General features: G+C 35.0%; 2 protein-coding genes and 1 long non-coding RNA gene across 4 annotated transcripts; 2 read left to right on the forward strand and 1 right to left on the reverse strand.

The window, feature by feature from the left end:
* Positions 1-11,444: 11,444 nt before the first annotated feature.
* Positions 11,445-12,068, forward strand: LOC120084833 (uncharacterized). Its single transcript, XM_090317183.1, has 2 exons — positions 11,445-11,685; positions 11,851-12,068. Exons 1-2 carry the CDS (start codon positions 11,445-11,447, stop codon positions 12,066-12,068), a joined length of 459 nt encoding a protein of 152 aa, XP_090173309.1.
* Positions 12,069-12,883: 815 nt separating this feature from the next.
* LOC150034013 (uncharacterized) lies at positions 12,884-14,425 on the forward strand. Its single transcript, XR_016531797.1, has 2 exons — positions 12,884-12,985; positions 13,908-14,425. It is a non-coding gene; the product is annotated as an uncharacterized LOC150034013 (long non-coding RNA).
* Positions 14,426-16,325: 1,900 nt separating this feature from the next.
* On the reverse strand, positions 16,326-18,765 carry LOC120086192 (jacalin-related lectin 3-like). Of its 2 annotated transcripts, none has more exons than XM_039042719.2 (7): positions 18,570-18,765; positions 18,301-18,492; positions 17,972-18,225; positions 17,688-17,889; positions 17,282-17,535; positions 16,811-17,051; positions 16,326-16,675 (listed from the first exon to the last, which is right to left on the reverse strand). In XM_039042719.2, exons 1-7 carry the CDS (start codon positions 18,678-18,680, stop codon positions 16,418-16,420), a joined length of 1,512 nt encoding a protein of 503 aa, XP_038898647.1. In that variant the 5' UTR covers positions 18,681-18,765; the 3' UTR covers positions 16,326-16,417. The 2 variants fall into 2 exon arrangements, with proteins under 2 accessions (XP_038898647.1, XP_038898648.1); XM_039042720.2 differs by having other exon boundaries at positions 18,565-18,705.
* Between the last annotated feature and the right edge of the window lie 1,051 nt (positions 18,766-19,816).

Here is a 19,816-nt window from a genome sequence, read left to right on the forward strand (position 1 = left end):
TTATATATAAAAAAAACCCTAATCAGTCAATCGTATTGTAGAAGAAGAGTCACCGACCTTTGCCTCCAATGAGATTTGAATCGTCAAACAAAGATCAATCACAAGAAAAACATGGTGATTGTAAAATGCAATAAATATTGGAAATGACACTGCCACGAACAAACCAAGTTTGGCTTTGAGAGAAAGAAGAGTGGGTTTTGAGAGAAACCCATTGACGACGACGGTTAGGTTTTGACAAAAAGAAGGGTGGGTTTCCAACAATTGAAAGTTTGGGTTTTGAGAGGAAGGGTTTGGGTTTAGTGTGAAGAGATAAGGAAAGGAAAAGGAAGATGAGAATATGGAAAAAAAAAAAAAAGAAGCTTTTGTGTACTGATAGCTTTGCGCAATTTTGAACCCTCCCAAATTTCATTTTTAATAATTGAGCGCCTTTTTTATGTGTGAGATTTCATAGCCTATTTTCTAAAAGGCTATCTACAAAAGCTATGATAACTTCTATTTCTTGTAGTGATTATTGTTATTGAATTATTTTCCATATCTTAAATGGAATGCTATTGTGATCTACTTGAGCATGTCTACTAACATGTTAGCATGAATGGAAATATTATTTCATGTGTATTATATTTGACAAAGTTTATGCATAATTAAATTGTCATGTTTGGGAAGTAATTTTCATGAAGTTAAAAAGTATTATTATTACTTTTAAATTAAGTGTGACCCCATAACATTATTTTGACTATCACCTAGCTTGTTTGTAGTATGAAAATATGCAAATTCCATCATTTTTATGTGGAAGCTTGTAGAATTGATGGTAATTTGAGATATTGTTTCAGCTATAAAATATGTGGATAATAAGAACTTTTCAAGAAAAGTTAGAATAATTATCTTCATTGGTATGGAGCTTTTTGGGTCAAACCCTAAAGTAAAGCCATGAGGGCTTTTATGAAGATATTTGGAGAGTTGTTATCCCTAATAAGGGGTATCAGAGTCATCCCCTAGCTTAGCCATGTTGATATAAATCCTCGGTTGTCGAACAAAGATATAGTGGAGCCTCGAAAGTAGTCATGATGTGATCCATGATTGAATTCTATCGAATAGACATTATGCTCCGGTTAAAAAGGAGTTATTCTAGATAAAAGTTAGATGGATGGATGGCTACTTGAGGGGAGGTTCAGTTGGTCCTTGTTTTGATAGGAGGATTATTGGGAATGCGATCAAAGTTCTACATTGATATATAATTTCAATTGATTGGAAGTAGAAAATGAAAAATGATTTTCATGGATTTAGTAGAATTTCTTAAAGGAAATAAAACCTTTATTGCATTTGTATAATACATCAAAAGGATGTAAATAAGTAATTTTCACAATGGTGACCTAAAAGAAAATATATGCATGACACAATTGAAAGCTTTATTAAGCAAGCTTACTAATAATAGTGTGAGAACTTTAATGGTATACTAGTAAATATCCATTGATACATGGGTTTACTCAAAGTTGTTTGAGTTAATTGTGTGATTATATGTTAATATCCATTGATACACGAGTTTACTCAAAATTGTTTTAGTTGTATATGTTTGTGTGATTATATGTTTGTACGTCGATAATATGCTTATCTTTGAAACAAACATAGATGCAATAAAAAATACCAAGTTGTTATTATTGTCACTTTCTGAAATGAAAGATTTAGGAGAAGTTGGAGTAATACTTAGTGTTAAGACTAAAAAAACTAAAGGCGGATTTTATTTGGGTCAATCACACTACATTGAAAAACTGTCACACCCCCTCTCGAGTTCACCTTAACCTGAAAGGAGACGTAAAGATAGCAGACACCACCTTTGTGATACCTACTGTCCATCCTTAGACCAACTCATCAGATCACAACTATGTATATTTACAATTAATTTTTAATGTCAATTTCAAGAGTTCATACTTAAAACATTTCTGACCCTAACTAGCCCTAGTGACTGCTAGTAATAATCAGACTCGAGATTTTACTTTGGGAGAGTTGCAATTCCAGACATTGAGTGATACTTCCAGAACGCCATTTTCCCGCTACCTGGGGAGGGGGGAGGGGGAACAAAACTTTGAAAAACGTGAGCTTAAAGCCCAATGAGTGGTATAGTTTATAGGAACATAAGCTTGCTTTGAAAATTTATTTTCGGAAAACAAATTCCACATCAAGCATCACAACACACAACAAATAACCTTCCCAATCTGGTAACTGGCTTCTCCTGGCATGATCACGTGTTTCCCAAGTAAACTCGTTTACATCCAATATGCAAGTCGAGAAGACAGTTCACAAGTTCGAGGAAACAACTCCAGTACCTACTTAGCCCGCCAAATGTGCACATGTCGGCAATATCCCGTTAGTAGTGCTTAGACACGCTAACAATTTTTCAGGGTACAATTCCAGTTTTCCGTCAATTCTTGTTATCGAGGCAAACTAATCATTTTAACAAAACAATATAACCCAATCAATAATGGAATTAATGCACAAAAAACCAGGAAGACACATTTCCCAGTCAAGCCCATTTCCAAACCTTACATATATAAGCATAAAAGCATATACACAAAATTCATAAAATATAAAAGTAGGAACCACTCACAGTCTTTGTTGTAATTTTTTCCACTGTTTCTCTAGATGGCTCCTGATCCTATTTACTTAATTTAAGAAAATCCTAAATTAGCCCAACTTCTTAAATAAATTAATTTTTGTTTTAAAAAATTATACTTAGATTAAATATTTTGACTTACCTACTTTAACTTACTCAAAAATAGGTTTGACTTTCGGGAATACACCTTTTTAGGTGAATTATGTAGGCTGGTGGGCGATGTGAGCAGTCAATGTGCAAGATGGGTGCAAGGCTATGCGTAGGTGGGTTGCACTCCTCGCACAGGCATGGCATGACATGAGTGTGGCATGGGCAAGTGCGCGTGCGAGGGGCTGAGCAGTATAGCACGTGCGAGCATGCGCTCAGTCGTGTGCTGCGCGGGCATCTGGGTCGTCCTGAAGGCACGCCTTGCAGTGGGGCATGCATGCGCCTACGCTGTACGCCAGGCGATGTCGTCGGCGATGGGCACCTGCCTGTGCGACCAGCTGACCTTCTGCCTTCCAATGCAATTTCCTCACTCCTCACTTCTCCAAATTAAATGGCAGCCTAGAATCACCTACTACACTCCTTTCTCAACATTTTCACACAAATTTTACTTGATTTGCAAGAGTGGATTGTGAAAATTAACATCCCTTAGCTGCCTTATTTATAGTGTTCCCAAAATCACCAATGTTTGACACTTCACCATCCTTGCATGTCCAGTTGCCCTTAGCATGTATATGTCAACATATCTCCCTTGACACCTCCCTACATGTTGGCTGAAGTGTCTTCAATTTTAATAGGCCAATGTATAACCTTCTTTTTGAGGTGTCCTTCCCAACCTTGCATGTCCTATCATGTGCCCACCTCATCCTAGGTTTAGCCCAAACTTCACTTGGTTCAGCCACATGTCCCAATTTGCTGTCAACCCCAACTTGTTCCCCAAGCTTACCTGCTCAACGCATCCACCCTTCTTTGGCCGTATACCTCACCCGATGCCTACCCATACTTGGCCGCATAGCCCCTCCCTTGGCCACATAGCCTTACTTGGCCGCATACCTATTCGGACGCACAACCCTTCCCTTGGCTGCATGGCCTCACTTAGTCGCATAGTCTCACTTGGCCGCATACTCCACCTGACCAACGCATACTTGGCCACATACTTCACTTAGCCAACACATATTTCACTTGGTCAACACATACTTCACTTGGCCAACACATGGCTTCAACACAAAGAACCCCTTTCCCTCGGTCAATGTTTAGCCATGCTATCACCTACCTACATGCCTAACTTGTGCTTACTAACCTCCAAATGCTTAATCCACTACATACCTCATCAAGCCTCCAACACATGGCTTTTTTACTTAAGCCAAATTTTTTCCTTCTTAACCAAGCCCACTACACCTTCATTTAACACACGTGAGCTTCATAACTCTTAAAGTATTTCCCCCTTTTTCAATTATCCTCAATCTTCCTCCTTATAGTCTTAACTCATACTTAGATCCCTTTGATTTTAATGTCCAAGCTTGACTTGATTTACCTTACAAAACTTGAGGGTTTATAAAAACTATTAAAGAGATTTGATAAATACTAACCCTTATGATGCTAGTATTAATGAAAACTATTTTTAATAGTGTTTAATGAAAACTATTAAAGAGATTTGATAGTTATGATGATAGTATGAGCCTTTAAGAAAAATAAAGGAGATAAAGTATATATATACACATAATCCTGATAAAGATTATTTGATTGCTCTCTGTCATTTATTAAGGTATCTTAAGGGTACAATAGATTATTGTTTGCACTTTTTTATAATTTTCTACCGTATTAGAATAATTGTGTATACAAACTAGGTAACATAGAATGATGAAGTCAGCTTTACTAATGGATATGAATTCTTAATAGGAGATGTACCATTGTGTGTGTGTGTAGGGGGGAGGGGGGCGCAAAAGAAGGCATATTCACTTGAGACATGAAGCTGTGAAACAACTATTGAAGGATGAAATTATCTCCTTGAAGTATGTAAGGTCTGAGAGGAATTTAGCAGATCCTCTCACCAAAGGTTTATTAAGGACATTAATTCTAGAATTTTCAACAAGTATGGGACTCAAACCCTTATAGTGGTCCATAGCTCTTTATTGGTCTATTGTGATAGACATGATGGTCCATAACCTTTTATTTGAGTGGTCCTAGTACGAATATGATGGATAGAACTTAAACCTTTAAATTCCATAGCCCTTTCTTTGGGTGGTATTTGATATGGACCTGATGGAAAGTTGTAAAATCTTCATAGCTCAGTTTTTTAGTGGTTTGTCTTTGACAGACTTGATGAAGTTAGTCCTGGTATGGACTAGATGCGAAGTCTTCATAGAGCAATTTTTGAGTGGTCTATTAACGATAGACTTGATGAAACAATAAATGTGAATATGAACGTGTGGCCGCCTTCTACGAAAAAGTCTAAGGGTCTTTTTCTAGAGCTTTTACATTTACCCAAGTTTCTATATGCATGGCCTCAAATAGCACGCCTAAGAGGTAACTCATTCTCTTTAACAAATTCGTTGCTCTGTTTCACCATGAATCGATTGAACTTGTTAAGATATTGATGTTTAAGTTTATTCTCCTATCTTTACTTAGATAAATTACTTATTGTTTTTAATTGTCAGTCATTCGTGGGGGATTGTTGGGAATGACTAGTCATTTAGTCATTTGTTGGAATGACTTGTCATAAACATAACTAAAGATTTTTAAATATATTGTCATATTTAGTTTAAATATGAAAACAATTTTCATTATTTAATTTAGATATTAAACATTTTCCTATTTAATTTAGATGTGAAACATTATTGTATTTAATTTAGAAAAAAACGTTTTTTTTTGGATTCTTATAAAAAGGAAAAATGGTTGTTTAAATCCTTGAGGTGAAATTTGAGTTTTGGCTATTTCTCTCTATTTTAATGATTTAGTTTTGAGCAAAGTTTTCACTCGATTCCAATCCTTCTTCGACGAGCGCACGTCTGAGAAGGATGTTTAATTTGACTAAATGTATGAAAGGTAAAATATTTAAGATAAGCAAGATCTAAGTGCAAGCATACAGTGTCAAAGAAGCAATAGTCTCAGAGTATTCCGAGTATCGAACCCACAGGACTAGTAGTAATTTAATTTGATCAAGGCTGTAATTCTAATGCAATCGAAGGTAACAAGAATGAAGTGCTATGTGAATGAGTAGGAATTGATGTTAAAGATAGTGAACAATGGTAATCAAATAGGGCTAAAAATGCTTAAACCTTTCAGACTCTATGTCAAAAGTGATGCGATCACATCACACCAAGATGGTGACATATGCATGGGTAGAAATCTACATCTATTTGGTTTGGTGTCCTGTTCCTTTAGGAATTCTAAGCAGCTACTACTGAATATTCCCATGAGTAGCTAAACCCTAGATTAATTTAAGTTTAGTTTTTTTACTCTATGATGTCCCTCATTCCTAAGGTGATGTGATCCTCCTATTTCTAGGCTCTTGGTCTCATATCCCTTTCCGAGATCCGTTTACACTCTAGCCTTTTCAGCACTAAAGCTCCACCGTATTGTTAAATTAAGTGGCTAATTTAGTTTACCAATATTACCTTTAATTCGAGCAAAGAGAATGCATAAATCAAGTTGGTGTGAAGTGTAATATTACTTAAGCCATAAAGATCCTAGAGCATCCACATTGTTGATTTCGTTGAGGAATTTAGCTCATGATAGATGACAAAATAAATATTTTTATTAAATCAAGAATCATCGCTACAATTTAATTCAATTGATGAAAAGATGGAAAAAATAAAAGAATTAAAAAAACTAAATAGAAAATAAAGCTAAAAAATAAAAACTCTAAAGAACTTTGGAAGGTTCTAAAACTTCAAGTCTTTCCTTAGATGATTTCTCCTTTGCCAAGGTGAAATCATTCCTCAACACTTCCGTGGGAAGAGATATCCTAGAGCCGTTAAGCCTTAGATTAATTTCTGTTCTTAAGGCTACTGACTTGAAACTGACTTGAAATATATAGAAGGAACCTAAGGACTGTTGTGGCAAAATTGGTGAAGAAGAAGATGAGGGGCGGCTATAGTGAGTTGCGTCCTTTAGGGGATGGGTTTCCAACCCTTTTATAGGCACAAAAATGGTTGGGGAAGGCTAGATTTCAAGCTCTGAAATCCAGCCAAAATTAGAGCTAAATAATTGATCAAATCGTAAGAATTAGAACTGCTTTTGATTGGTTCGATTTTTGAAACTTTAGGGCTCACTGATGCGAGCGTATCAGATGTAATTATTTGTAGAAACAGTCTCAAAACTTGCCAAAATTAAACAAATTAGCTCCAAATCAACAAATAACAATGTTTAAGCATAATTATTTTCTAAAAAACTTAGTTTAACAAAATATAACTAAAATTGGAGGAAAACTCATGTACAAATCCATTTTTTAATAGTAAAAGTGCCCAAATAGAAGCTCAAATTCATGCATTTTATGACATGAATCACATCCTCAAATTTAAGCTTTTTCTTGCCCTTAAGAAAATATCACAAACAACACCCAAAACCCACACATGCATGCTCAGTTTGATAAATGCAAAGAAAACAACTTTCAGAAGGGGTCTCCAATCCAATACCATGCCAAACTACAAACTCCCTAAAAATCCTCAAAAGAGGTTCCATTTTCCCATGACTCAACATTTCCACTAACCATTGAAACATGCCAAACTAGCTAAGCTACCAATCATTGACCCTAGGGAGATCCAAAATATGCCATAGTCTCACTTAACACCAAATTCATGTGGGTTACAAAAGGAACTTTTTCCTACTCCTCCAAACTTACGTTTTTGCTGGTCTTAAGATTGACATCTTACAAGCCTCCATAATTTCTTTTTTTTTTTCTCTCTCTATCTCTCTGTTTTTTTTTTTTTTTTTTTGCCTAGGAACGATTCTCCATATCATTCTTACCTTTATTCCAACTTACTCCCATGAGTTACCAATGAGCATCTTGCTATGAATAAGAGTCACACTTTGAGGCAAATCACTCACTTCCTAAGCTAACATTTTCATGTAAAGAGAGTATAAGTATATCATGCTCCACTTCTAGCTACTCTTTGTGGCCAACTTAGAAAGGAGGAGTGCCATCCTAGATTTTCCTTTCTATTCTTTTTTCTATTTTTTCTTAAAGGCCTAGCATATATATATACACACACACACACGTTCTCACAATAAATATTACATTAATAAACATAATGCGAAAGTTCTCCCTCCCAAACTTAAATAAGTGATGTCCTCATTGCTTAAGAAAGAGAACCTACAAAAGGAGCAAAAACGAGAGAATGGTGCTTTGGTTTTGTTGTAAAATGTATGTTTAGGACCTTTTGGTACAAAAAACTAGTGGGCATGTTGGAGACTAGCCTACAAAGGTTTTACACAAATAAAAAAACAAGAAACTCTTGGTTTTGCATCATTTTAGGGTTGAAAGCAAGGTAAACAAAAAAGAGATATACCCGAAGTATCATCATGAAAAGCATATTTGCACAACAACCAAATAGCATGCATCTAAAAAATTCATAATAGCAACCATTACAAATAAGACCCAGTAAAACCAAAATAAACTAGCATAAAAGAAAATTAACCGAATGACACTAAAAACAAAAGATAAAATGAAATAAATGAAGTTCTGAGTCATAAAAGGGAAGAATGAGAGAAGGGACACGATACTCTCCTACTGAGCTGGAGCATCATCATCAACTTCAGGGCCTTATTCTTCATCAGTAGGATCTTGGAAGATATGATAGTAATGATAGTTGAATAATATCAAGGACGAGCATGTCAAAGGAATTTTTTGAAAGCTGCATAACGGTCCTTAGCATACTGCTAATACATGCAGAACTGCCTCACAAAACCTCTCCAATTGAGTGCCCACCACAACCATGGAAGCACTAACATTATGTAGTTGCTAAGGAGATATTGCTGGAGCAGTACCTGCTGCCGTGACATTAGCAAAAATATGAGCAGAATCGAGAGGGATTATATTTGATTGAGGGGAGGGTGAACTTGTTAGTTACAACAAGCATGAACGGAAGAAAATAGAATCATTAAGCACTCTAATTCATCAATTTATCATAAAATCAAGCATGTTCATATAATAAGAAAATGGTTTCAAAATACCTTTGAAGACTCACTTCAAATCACGAATTCAGCTGCAGTCTACTCCTCCACTGGTCGTGAACCACCAGAAGATCTTCCCAACTATCCTCTAGGACTTTAAATTGTGTTGTGGGACTCAAAATGAGTTAAAATTAGAGAAGAATTTTAGGGAAGAAGGAGTACACTATTCCAACTTGAAGAACACCTTCTTCAAACTCTCAAAAAAAGATTTTTCAGCTTTTGCATGCCCTTTTTCTCAGCAAAAAACTTTAGTTTCGTATCAAGAAAACATGCAATCAGATTGCATACTCAAGCTACAAGTCCTACTTGAAACAATTAAGTAGGTTTGGGTGGAGAATGAGTCAAATAACTTAAAAAATTGGAAAAACCCACTAAACGGGTTTTTTTTTTTTTTTTTTTTTCAAATGTTCAATTTTAAAAAACCAAATTGGATTTCTCTAATTTCTAAAAATCATATATTTTAAAATTAATTTAAGAATCAATTTCTTGAATTTTCAAATAAACCAAATTGTATAATACCAAGTGAGAAGTCGTATAGATTCGTGGCCACATAGTTGTTCATGGGAATGTTGCGATCTGCTGCCAGAAAAATAGGATTTTGCTGACTTTGCCTGAATAAGCCGTTTCCTCCATCCTAGTTGTTTTGGTTTTTGTTTTTATTGGCCATATTCCTGCTTCTTCTATTTCCTCTTTGTCGGCAACGAAAAGTTCTCTCGATCTCAAGGTCTATATTGAGTTCGGGTTCGGCCTCTGAACTCATATACTATTTACCGCTTGATCGCTCAAGCTACAATACTCCTAAAAATCGAGAGATACTTGTGAGAATATAAAAAAAAAAGAACAATCAGTTGCCAATTCCTCGACAACGACACCAAAAAAATTGCTGCAATCTCTAGATGCGCTTATCGTGAACTACACTAGAATGTATATGTGATGATGTTATAATGCTTTGGATGTAGTTAACCATGCACTTGTCACAAGTTTTCTTGTTCTCTTTCCAAGTATAACAAGACCACAAGTTTCTTGGAATGAACCAAGGTCGAACACGGGGAATTTATAACTGAAAGTTCTATAAAGTCAAATGTTTTGCGGTGGAAACTAAAAATATATAGTGGAAGAAAACATGCGATAAAACTACTTTAAGGCTAAAAATGTACAATAACCAACTAAGAACAGACAGAGATCCGATCTAAGAATGTGGTGATAACCAATAGAAGTTGACATGTGTAAAATTGAATGAAGAAGGTAGGGTTTTAGGGGAAGCTGATATCAAGTCCCTAAGTTGACATCATGAGTGATCAAGGATTGCATCATCCGTTCATCACACACCTCTTGGTGGCCAGCCACATTTGTCATATCTCTATCACACGAATGATGTTGCATTAATGATAAGGTTATTTCTATTGTTAGACACACTTTTTACTTTGCTTTAAGATTTCCACCTTACCCTCTCATGCAATATGTTATAGCTACTTGACTCAATGAGTGATCATAGGCAAGCATTTTCATATTCTCACACTAGGAAAATAGGATTAACTCCTTGAACTTTCAACTTAGCTCATGATATCAAACTTCCCCTTTACCCCACAAAGAATTAGTTACTCATGGCGATAAAGGAGAAATGGTAAAAAGATAGAAGGCAATAGATGTAGTCATGATGCATTATATATATATATATATATATATATAGATAGATAGATAGATAGATAGAAATGTTGATTACAGTTGAAATAATGTCTTAAGTTGAAAAGTAATACAACAGATAAAGATGAGAAAAGGTGTGAAGGGAAAACTGTTTTTAGCAATCTCTTACTTCAAACAGATGATTGTCAAGGGTTCTGGTGGTTGATGGTAGAATGGAGTGGAGAAGGCTTTCTCAAGCTCCACTTTAGAGAGATTCAAGTCATCAATCGAAGGGAATGGATGAGATGAAGGATTCTTATAAAATAATCTTTCTTATTGTTCGTTTGTGATCACCAAAATTTGTCTCAAGTGGGAATTCAAGTCAAAATCTGGATGGTTTGTCTCTTGCATCAAGGCTCCATATATAAAGCCATCCCTTGATTGCTCGTGGATTCCCACTTTGATCAATCATTGTCTCTGACGTGGTAGGTAAGAATGTCAACGATGCTATCATAGTCAATCTTTTGAAGTTATGGCAGGGTATCCCCTAGGTCAGTGTCAGAGATCTCGATGCATGCAATCAGCTTTGGCTTCTTCGAAATCAGCGCATGCGATCAACTCCTGCGATAATCTTAAAAATATGGACTTTGGCGCATGTTAACTTATTGTAACGACCCGACCCCCTAGGACTCAAGCTAGGCCGTTACTGAATATATGCATGCATGGAACTTAAACGACATCTTTGTATAGTGAAATAAATGCTAAATAAACAGGATAAATTCAAAAATCTTTCATTAAATTCAAATATTAAAAACAACAATAGGGTACCCATAAATCATAAATGTTAATAAATAAATTTGAAAACAATTCTTAATAGTAAGTTTCAAACATTAAAACTAAAAGTTAAGCAAAACATGAAAAGAAATCTAAATCTCATGGGCGGAGGCATAACACTAGTCCCAGTGGCTGTGCCATATAGTTTTCAGGAAGCTGGAATACTCACTTGCATCTGATGAAGTTTTCTTATAATAACAACTACCAGTCCACTATTAGGATGTCACCATTTGAGGCCCTTTATGGGAAGAGTTGCAGGTCTCCTGTGTGTTGGGATGAGGTAGAAGAGAGGAAATTGCTAGAACCCGAACTAGTGCAGACCACACATGAGGCAATACAGAAGATCATGGCTCATATGCAAACAGCTCAGAGTAGACAGAAGAGCTATGCTGATGTGAAACGTAAGAACTTGGAATTTGAGACTGGTGTTAAAGTATTCTTAAAAGTGGCATCCATGAAAGGTATTCTGAGGTTTGGCAGAAAAGAAAAGTTGAGCCCAAGATTCATTGGACCTTTCGAGGTCTTGGAACGAGTTGGCCCCCTAGCTTACCGTTTAGCATTGCCCCGAGCATTGTCTTAAGTTCATAATGTCTTCCATGTTTCGATGCTGAGGAAGTATGTGACAGACCCGTCCCATGTAGTTGGCTTCGAACCCTTGCAGTTGAATGACAACTTGAGCTACGAGGAGAGACCTGTAGAGATCCTCGCCGGAGAGGTAAAGACATTGCGCTCTAGGGAAATTGCATTTATGAAAGTCCTGTGGAAGTATCACCAGTTTAAGGAGGCTACCTGGGAGCGAGAGGATGAGATGAAGTCCCAGTACCCAGAGATTTTTCAGGAATGAACTTTTGAGGACGAAAGTTCTTTGAGGAGGGAAGAATCTGACACCCCGCATTTTTTATAGCAATAATGTAATTTCAGTAATTTTTATTATTTGAGGGCATTTTTTAAAATTTGGACTTCAAGTGTAATTGTGGGAATTTAATTGTTAACGTTGAAATTATTCAATTTAGAAATTAATGGTAGGAGTTAATTTCATGTTGGGAAGGAAAGAAATGTAATAATATAAAATGGAATAAGGAAAATAATACAATATAGTTTATTTTATTTCCTTTTTAGTTTTATTATTATTATTATTATTTTTTATAAAAAAACCCAAATTCCCTCTTCTCCCTCACGCGATCGGAACCCCTCACCCCCTCGCTCTTTTCAGCCGCACGCTGAACTTTCCTCCGCGACCCACCGCCTCCAGTAGCTCAGCACTCCAGTGTCGCCCAGTCATCCGAGCCTCGACCTCCCACGTCGAAGCCCTTCGGCTATCGCAGCTCTGCACCCGCCTTTCGCGCCTGGGTCTGAAGCTGTCGGACCGCCAGATCTGAAGCGCGGTGAGCCGGCCAGCCGCGTCTGCCTCGCCGTCCCCTTCGGTCGATCTCGCCAGCTAGCTTCCCCTGTCCAGCGCCGCTTCTCTGCGCGTCATCCACGAGCTGACCAGCGCCGCTCATCTCCTTCAATCGACCAGATCTGCACCGGATTCCTCCTGTCGTCGCTGTCAGTTGCTTGTGTCGTCATCAGATCTATCAATTTGGGTCAGATTTCTACTGTTTTCGGGTTGTTTTCAGTTGATTCTTGACCGCCCATTTACTTTTGGCAGCAATTGAATGAGGCCTTTATGTTTCAACTTTGAATTCATGTTCTTGAAGGTATTAAGGTGCTGTTAGGTGAAGTTTTAGCAGATTTGATGTGTCTTATATCACATCTTGGGTGAGTTTACCTGGATTTATTTGGCAATACTTGAAGTATGTGTGATTAGGCCTTGGTTTTAATTTAAAACTTGATTGCGTTCTGCTGGTTTTGTTGGTTGTCTGATATTATCTGTGAATTTTCGATTTAGGTAAAGTTAAATTGAAGATCTTTAAATATTTTGGTTAATTAGATTTAGACCCCAAAGATGAGTTAAAACTTTGGATTTATTATTTTTGGATCAGGGGTGCTAAATTAATATTTGTAACATATGTTATAGGGTGGATTCAAAGCCTTCCAAGAGTTGTAAGAGAGTTAATTACTTGGATTAATTTGTGACCAAATTTGAGGCAAGTAATCTTACTACTGGAACTGTCTACTGGCCAGATACTAGATATATACTAGCATAATAGACGAATATCAGAACAAAACGATAACATGATAAACGGATAGTATAGTATGACCGATATATGTTCTTGTATGAGAATCTGCAAGATTTATTTGTACACGTAGATACTTGCATGCTAGTAAGAGATGATACTTGATTCCCTGAGGTTGTATTTGATATGAGGATATTGAGGCGTATATGCATGTTGTATAGCAATGATGTTGAGGTGTATATGCATGTTATAAAACCATATTGTGATAATTGTGATGTTGAGACTGTGATAGTGAGGACAGAAATAAAGCATTGGGTCGAACTCTTCTTTGGTGTCAAGGTGGATGGGTAATACCCGGAGTAGCTATTTATGATACTATGCAATTTGTGCGACCAGATGTTGAGGTGTATATGCATGTTATAAAACCATATTGTGATAATTGTGATGTTGAGACTGTGATAGTGTCTTTACTAATTAGTTAGATGCCCACTAGGTATTGTGTTTCCTTCGAGATTCACCAGATTGTGTTTCCTTCGAGATTCACCAGATTGTGTTTCCTTCAGGATTCACCAGATTGTGTTTCCTTCAGGATTCACCAGATATTGTGTTTCCTTCGGGATTCACCAGGGGTTGTGTTTCCTTCAGGATTCACCAGGGGCTGTGTTTCCTTCGGGATTTACCAGGGGCTGTGTTTCCTTCGAGATTCACCAAGGGTTGTGTTTCCTTCGGATTTCACCAAAGATTGTGTTTCCTTTAGGATTCACCAGAAGTAGTGGGCATACTTATTTACAGTAGGATAGAAACCAATTTTGCATGTATGTATGTGTCCCCTGAGGAAAAGGTAGAGATGCATCAGCGAGTGACAAGCCAAATTCGTGATCGAGTCACTAGGACTAGTGTTATGCTTCTGCCCATAGATTTCTTTTCATGTTTTGCTTAACTTTCAATTTTAATGTTTGAAACTTACTATTAAAAATTGTTTTCAGACTTATTTATTAACATTTATGATTTGTGGGTACCCTATTGTTGTTTTTAATATTTGAATTTAATGAAGGGCTTTCGAACTTATCTTATTTATTTACCATTTATTTCACCATACAAAGATGTCGTTTAAGTTCCATGCATGCATATATTTAGCAACGACCTAGCTTGAGTCCTAGGGAGTCGGGTCGTTACACTTATGATAGTTGGTCCGCAAGAATTTTAAATGTATTCAACGTAAGAATCATTTTAATGCATGAATTCCTAATAAAATCAATGCATATTCTGCTTTTCTACTCTCATTATTCTAAGTAAAAAGCTATAATAATTTGTATTTCTACAAGTTATCAGCAATGTTCTCTAATTGAATAATTTTCGTTGATTACGTGAAACCAAAAGAGAATATTGCAGATCCTTTGATAAAAAGATTTTCAAGAGAGCAAATCACATATACATCGGGAGAAATGGGGTTGATGGTTTCCATGGTTGTTGGTTGTGTTTGTCTCAGTTAATGTATGTTTGTTTCAGTAAAAAAAAAAAAAACAAACAAATCAATCTTCATCCCACACTGTCCAGGAAAAAAATCAATCTTCACAATAAAATATATGTCTCAAGAATAAGATGAAAAGAAAATTGAGAGCTTGAAGAGAATAACAATAGTTGTTAGCAAACCAGAAGATTATAAACATGTGGAATTATTGAAGTAATATTGGAGAAAAAGATGAGTTTAAAAAGAGAGAAAAGTTGGTGAAATCCAAATATTATATGAGCCTTTATATCTTAGTAAAACGAAATCTAATGGTTAAGGTTAAAAGTCATAAAAGATACAAAAGATATAATTTTTATTTAAAAAACCTTCTGACGGTAATTGACTACCCATTTAATGAAATCATTTTTTAAAAGTACAATTAGGGTGGGGAGATTTGAACCACAAATCCCTTGATTATTAAAAAACTCATTGTTTGTCATTTCTCTATTGCTCCACTTATCATCTTTAATTAGGTCCACTTTGATTAACTAGTGTTTTTACCACGTACAATGCACGTATTTTTCTTTATACAAACATATATTAAGTTTTGAATAATGTGGATAAGATAATATTTAGTTGATTTATTCATAAATTAATTAAAACTAATTTATTTGTTCTTATACTGTAATATTATTGAATTAGTTGGTTTCTTTTGAAAATAAATATTTAGTTGGTTTCTTATAGCTCATGTGAAAATAATTTCCCAAATAATTTTGATGTAACTAATTCAATAATTATTTTTATTTTTAATTCTTTTTAGTACAAAATACTAATCATGAGAGTGGAATGTCAACTTTTAACTCACATTAGAGGTTTTTTACATCTTTATTGGATGTTACTTCTTTTTTTTCAAAAAAAGTATTTAGACATTATAATTTTGTTTTAATACAATAGAGAATGGAGATTATAATTTTATTTTACTAATTAGATTTACATTTATGATATTAACGCATCTTTTGTAGTACTACATAAATCATGCTTGCTTATCACATACAATATTTATTTTAAATAAAGTATGGATGTGAAGTAAAATTATAAGTCAGTTATTTATTTATCAATATACTTTTTTCTAAGAAACTTTTTATCTTCATTACACTATTTTTTTTCTAATATTAAATAATTTAAATTTAACATGATTTAAGTGAAGTGATATCAATTACAATAATTTCTATTTATTCTAATTTATGTTTCTATGTTTTTTATTTGAATTACTCGAAATTTTGTCGATTGATTGTTTTTATCCCATTAGTAACAATTGTTTTTCTTTCATATATGTACTTATATGAATTTAAGATTGTTGCATCTACTTGGTTTTTGTTTTGTAATTTTGTTATATATTTTTAAAAATAATTTTCAAATAACAAATATATCTTTGAAAGTAGAACTCGAATGTTAACAAAAAAAAAAAAAAAAAAGGGATAATTTATATCAAAAGTGGACAATATCGCACAATTATGGAGATAGATGGAGGTTTCGTCTTCCTTATCAATTTAACTTCTCGTAATTCCTCTAAAAATTATTCGAAGAGACTCGTTTGATACAATGTGACTAATTATTTATGACCTACATTTGAATTGACAGTACATAAAGTCCAAAGGCATCTAGGTACCAACCAGATCTACCGTGAATGCCAACGACCTTAAACCCAACAATTGGAAATGAAAATTTGGAACCATCTTCAACTCCAAATGGCCCATAAGTCTTCTTATTTGTTTCTAGAGTTAAGGAGCGAATCACAGTGATTGCATGTCCCCACGTACGAATATCACTGTAGTAGCCATGAATTGATACAAGATACTCATCTGGAAATTCCAAAACAACCTGCAATTACATTTGAACACCATAACTTCTTCATCCAATTCTTTTTAGATTAACCCAACGAGGAAAACAATTTGAAAGTTTCAATAATGGTAAGCAAATCATGGGACATGAATATAAAGGAGGAATTGAGTTAACCTCTGATCTGGATCCTCCATCTCCACCATGCTGGTTAGACCACACCAAGTTTCCATTATCATCTTCATATTGAATTTGAATGGAATCGATCCATAATCCATGACGAACCACAAAACGTCTCATTGTTTGAAACTTATCTTCCCAAGCATCTCCACCTTCACCTCCATATTGTCTCAGTTTAGAGTGCTCCATTTGGATTTGGGGTGCTGGTGCAGCCATAGGCTCCGGCTCAACCTTCATGCTGCATAAATCAATAACTTACACAGTCAAAAGTTTTACTTCTTGACTAGCACATGTTTATTACTATTAAGAGAATATTCAATGGGCAACTTTGTGTAAACAAATATTTTTTAAATATGTAATTTTCTAATAAAACTAAATGAGGAGCAAAAAAAGCAAATTATATATGTTTATATCATAGAAATAGAATATGATATCCATAAAATTAAAAGAATAAAGATGGGTACATACTTTTGAGTTGTTCCTAAGTAGAGTCCAATTGCATCAAGCCACACACTAGATCTTCCATAAACACCAACAATATCTGTCTCCATAATTGGAAATAAAAATTTGGTTCCATCTTCAACTCCAAACGGTCCATAAGTTCTTGTATTAGTTTCCAATGTTAGCGATCGAATCACAGTGGCAGTATTTTCCAAAACCTGTATGTGGCTGTAGTAGCCATGAATAGAAACAAAATACTCATCTGGGAATTGTAGCACAACCTACCATACAAAACAAAATGCCCCGGTAAGGAATTTCAACAAACAAGTTACGGGCATAGCACAAGCTACCATAGAAAACTAAGTGCCCAAGTTAGGCATTTCAGCAAAGTTATGGGCATAGAGTAAATCATTAGAGGAATTTGAGGTATAACCTCTGATTTGGAACTTCCGTTTGTGTCACCATGCTTTTTGGACCATACTAACTTTCCATTCTTATCCTCATATTCCAATTGAATGGAGTGAATCCATTGTTCATGATGAATTACAAATCGTCTGATCGACCGAAAAGTATACTCCCATGGATGCCCCCCTTTGCCTCCATAAGGTCCTAAGCTGAAGTTCTTAAGTTGGGTTCTGCATCGCACAATGTCAATGGAATTCATTCATTTCTGTTCATATTTTTGCAGCCATACAAGTAGATCATATATGTACGTACTTTGGAATTGGTTGTATGTAGAGCCCAATTGCATCGAGGAACCAACCACATCTTCCATGGAAGCCAACAATCTTGGCTCCCATAATTGGGAATGAAAATTTGGCTCCCTCTTCCATCCCATATGGGCCATAAGTTTTCCTATTGGTTTGGAAAGTTATGGAACGAATCACATCGGCTGCAATTCCCCACTCACCTATGTAGCCGTAGTAACCATAAATTGAAATTAGATACTCGTTTGGGTAATCTAAAACAACCTGCAATTATCAAACCAGTTGGAGAAATATCAAAATAGTAAATGGCGATTGAAATTAGGGTTTGGTGGCAGGTACCTTAGACGAGGAACCTTCATTTCCGCCATGCTTGGAACCCCAAATTGAATGGCCATTCTTATCATACTCAACATGAAATGAACAAATCCACTGTTTGTGATAAATTACAAGCTGTCTGATGGTGGAATGAGCTCCATCATCCCAAGGTCCCCCACCGTCTTTACATCCAACAATCTCAATCTTCAACGTCGTCTGCAGTACGAAAATGGTGGATCACAAATTGTTTGTAATCCTTTTTTCAGATAAGCTATTAGTTACACTTACCATACTTTATAGAGTATTGATGCACTGCAAATTTTAGGATTAAATTGATTAGTGGTAATGGGACAGACACAAGAGAGGGAGCCCATATTTCTGAACAATGAAATAAATTTTGACATTTCTACTTTCTTCGTTCGATTCCTTTCTTGGCAAAGAATGAAATTTCTAAAGTGGTTTCAAATTTCAATCCATTGCTAGTGGAACAAATCGTTTCTTTCATAACAAGAAAAGTATATTAAAATATATTATAATCATACAAGACATATTGTAAAGGTAATTAAAATTGGTAGAGCTAAAAATAGACTTTTAAAAGATTGCAAATATAACCATTTTCTCAAATCTCTTTATGTATTCTTTTCCCTATAATACAATTTGTTTTTTGGAAAATTGATTTAAATAAAAAATTGCTAAAATTATTTTCAAATATAGCAAAATGTCACGTAGTGATAGAAATTAATAGACACTAATAGACATCTTTCAGTGTCTATCATTATCTATACGTGATAGATGGGAGTAGTCTATCCGTATCAATCACTGATATATAGTGATATTGCTATATTTGTAAATATTTTGATTCATTTTATTATGTTTGAAAACAACCATTTTTTTCTTCTTATGTTCAACAATATGTGCTCTTGAGAGTTTCTATCATCTTACCTCTTGGTTCACATTTTTTTTTTCAAATGATATACCTTCAGTTGGCTTTTTGGCCATTAATATTAAATTAATTGATTAATTAATATTTTGATGATAACAAACGAGCTTTAGTTTATTAACAATTTGAGTGTTTTGAAGTGTCCATTGTGTTGAGCTTGGAACATGGTTCAAATGCAATTTGAATTACTCAAATTGGAGCTCAAATGAAGAAGATATAGCTTGATGCAAGCTTAATGGAAAAATCCCAAGTTTATGACTTGGCAATTTTTTTTTCTAATTACAGTAGATCAATTGAAAGGTATCACTTGGACCCATGAAAGTAGATTAATTGAAAGGTGTCACTTGGACCAATGAAAGAGTGTCACATAATGGGCTTTTGAGTTGTTGTTGGTTTTAAAAGAAAATGATTTTGAAAAATATACATTATTATTTTATTTTGTGTTTGTGTTTAATGGTTGGTTGGACACATGGTGGGCCAAAAAGTATATCGTTTTATGTTTATGTCTAATGTTTTTTTTAAAAAAGAAAAATCTCCATCATTAAGATCTAATAGTCCAAATAAAATGTGGTTTTCACCATCTTTCCCCTCTATTTAGAC

The sequence above is a fragment of the Benincasa hispida genome, chromosome 9, assembly GCF_027475165.1.
Source record: "Benincasa hispida cultivar pf3 chromosome 9, pf3_genome.v1.1, whole genome shotgun sequence".
NCBI classification, from domain to species: Eukaryota; Viridiplantae; Streptophyta; class Magnoliopsida; order Cucurbitales; family Cucurbitaceae; genus Benincasa; species Benincasa hispida.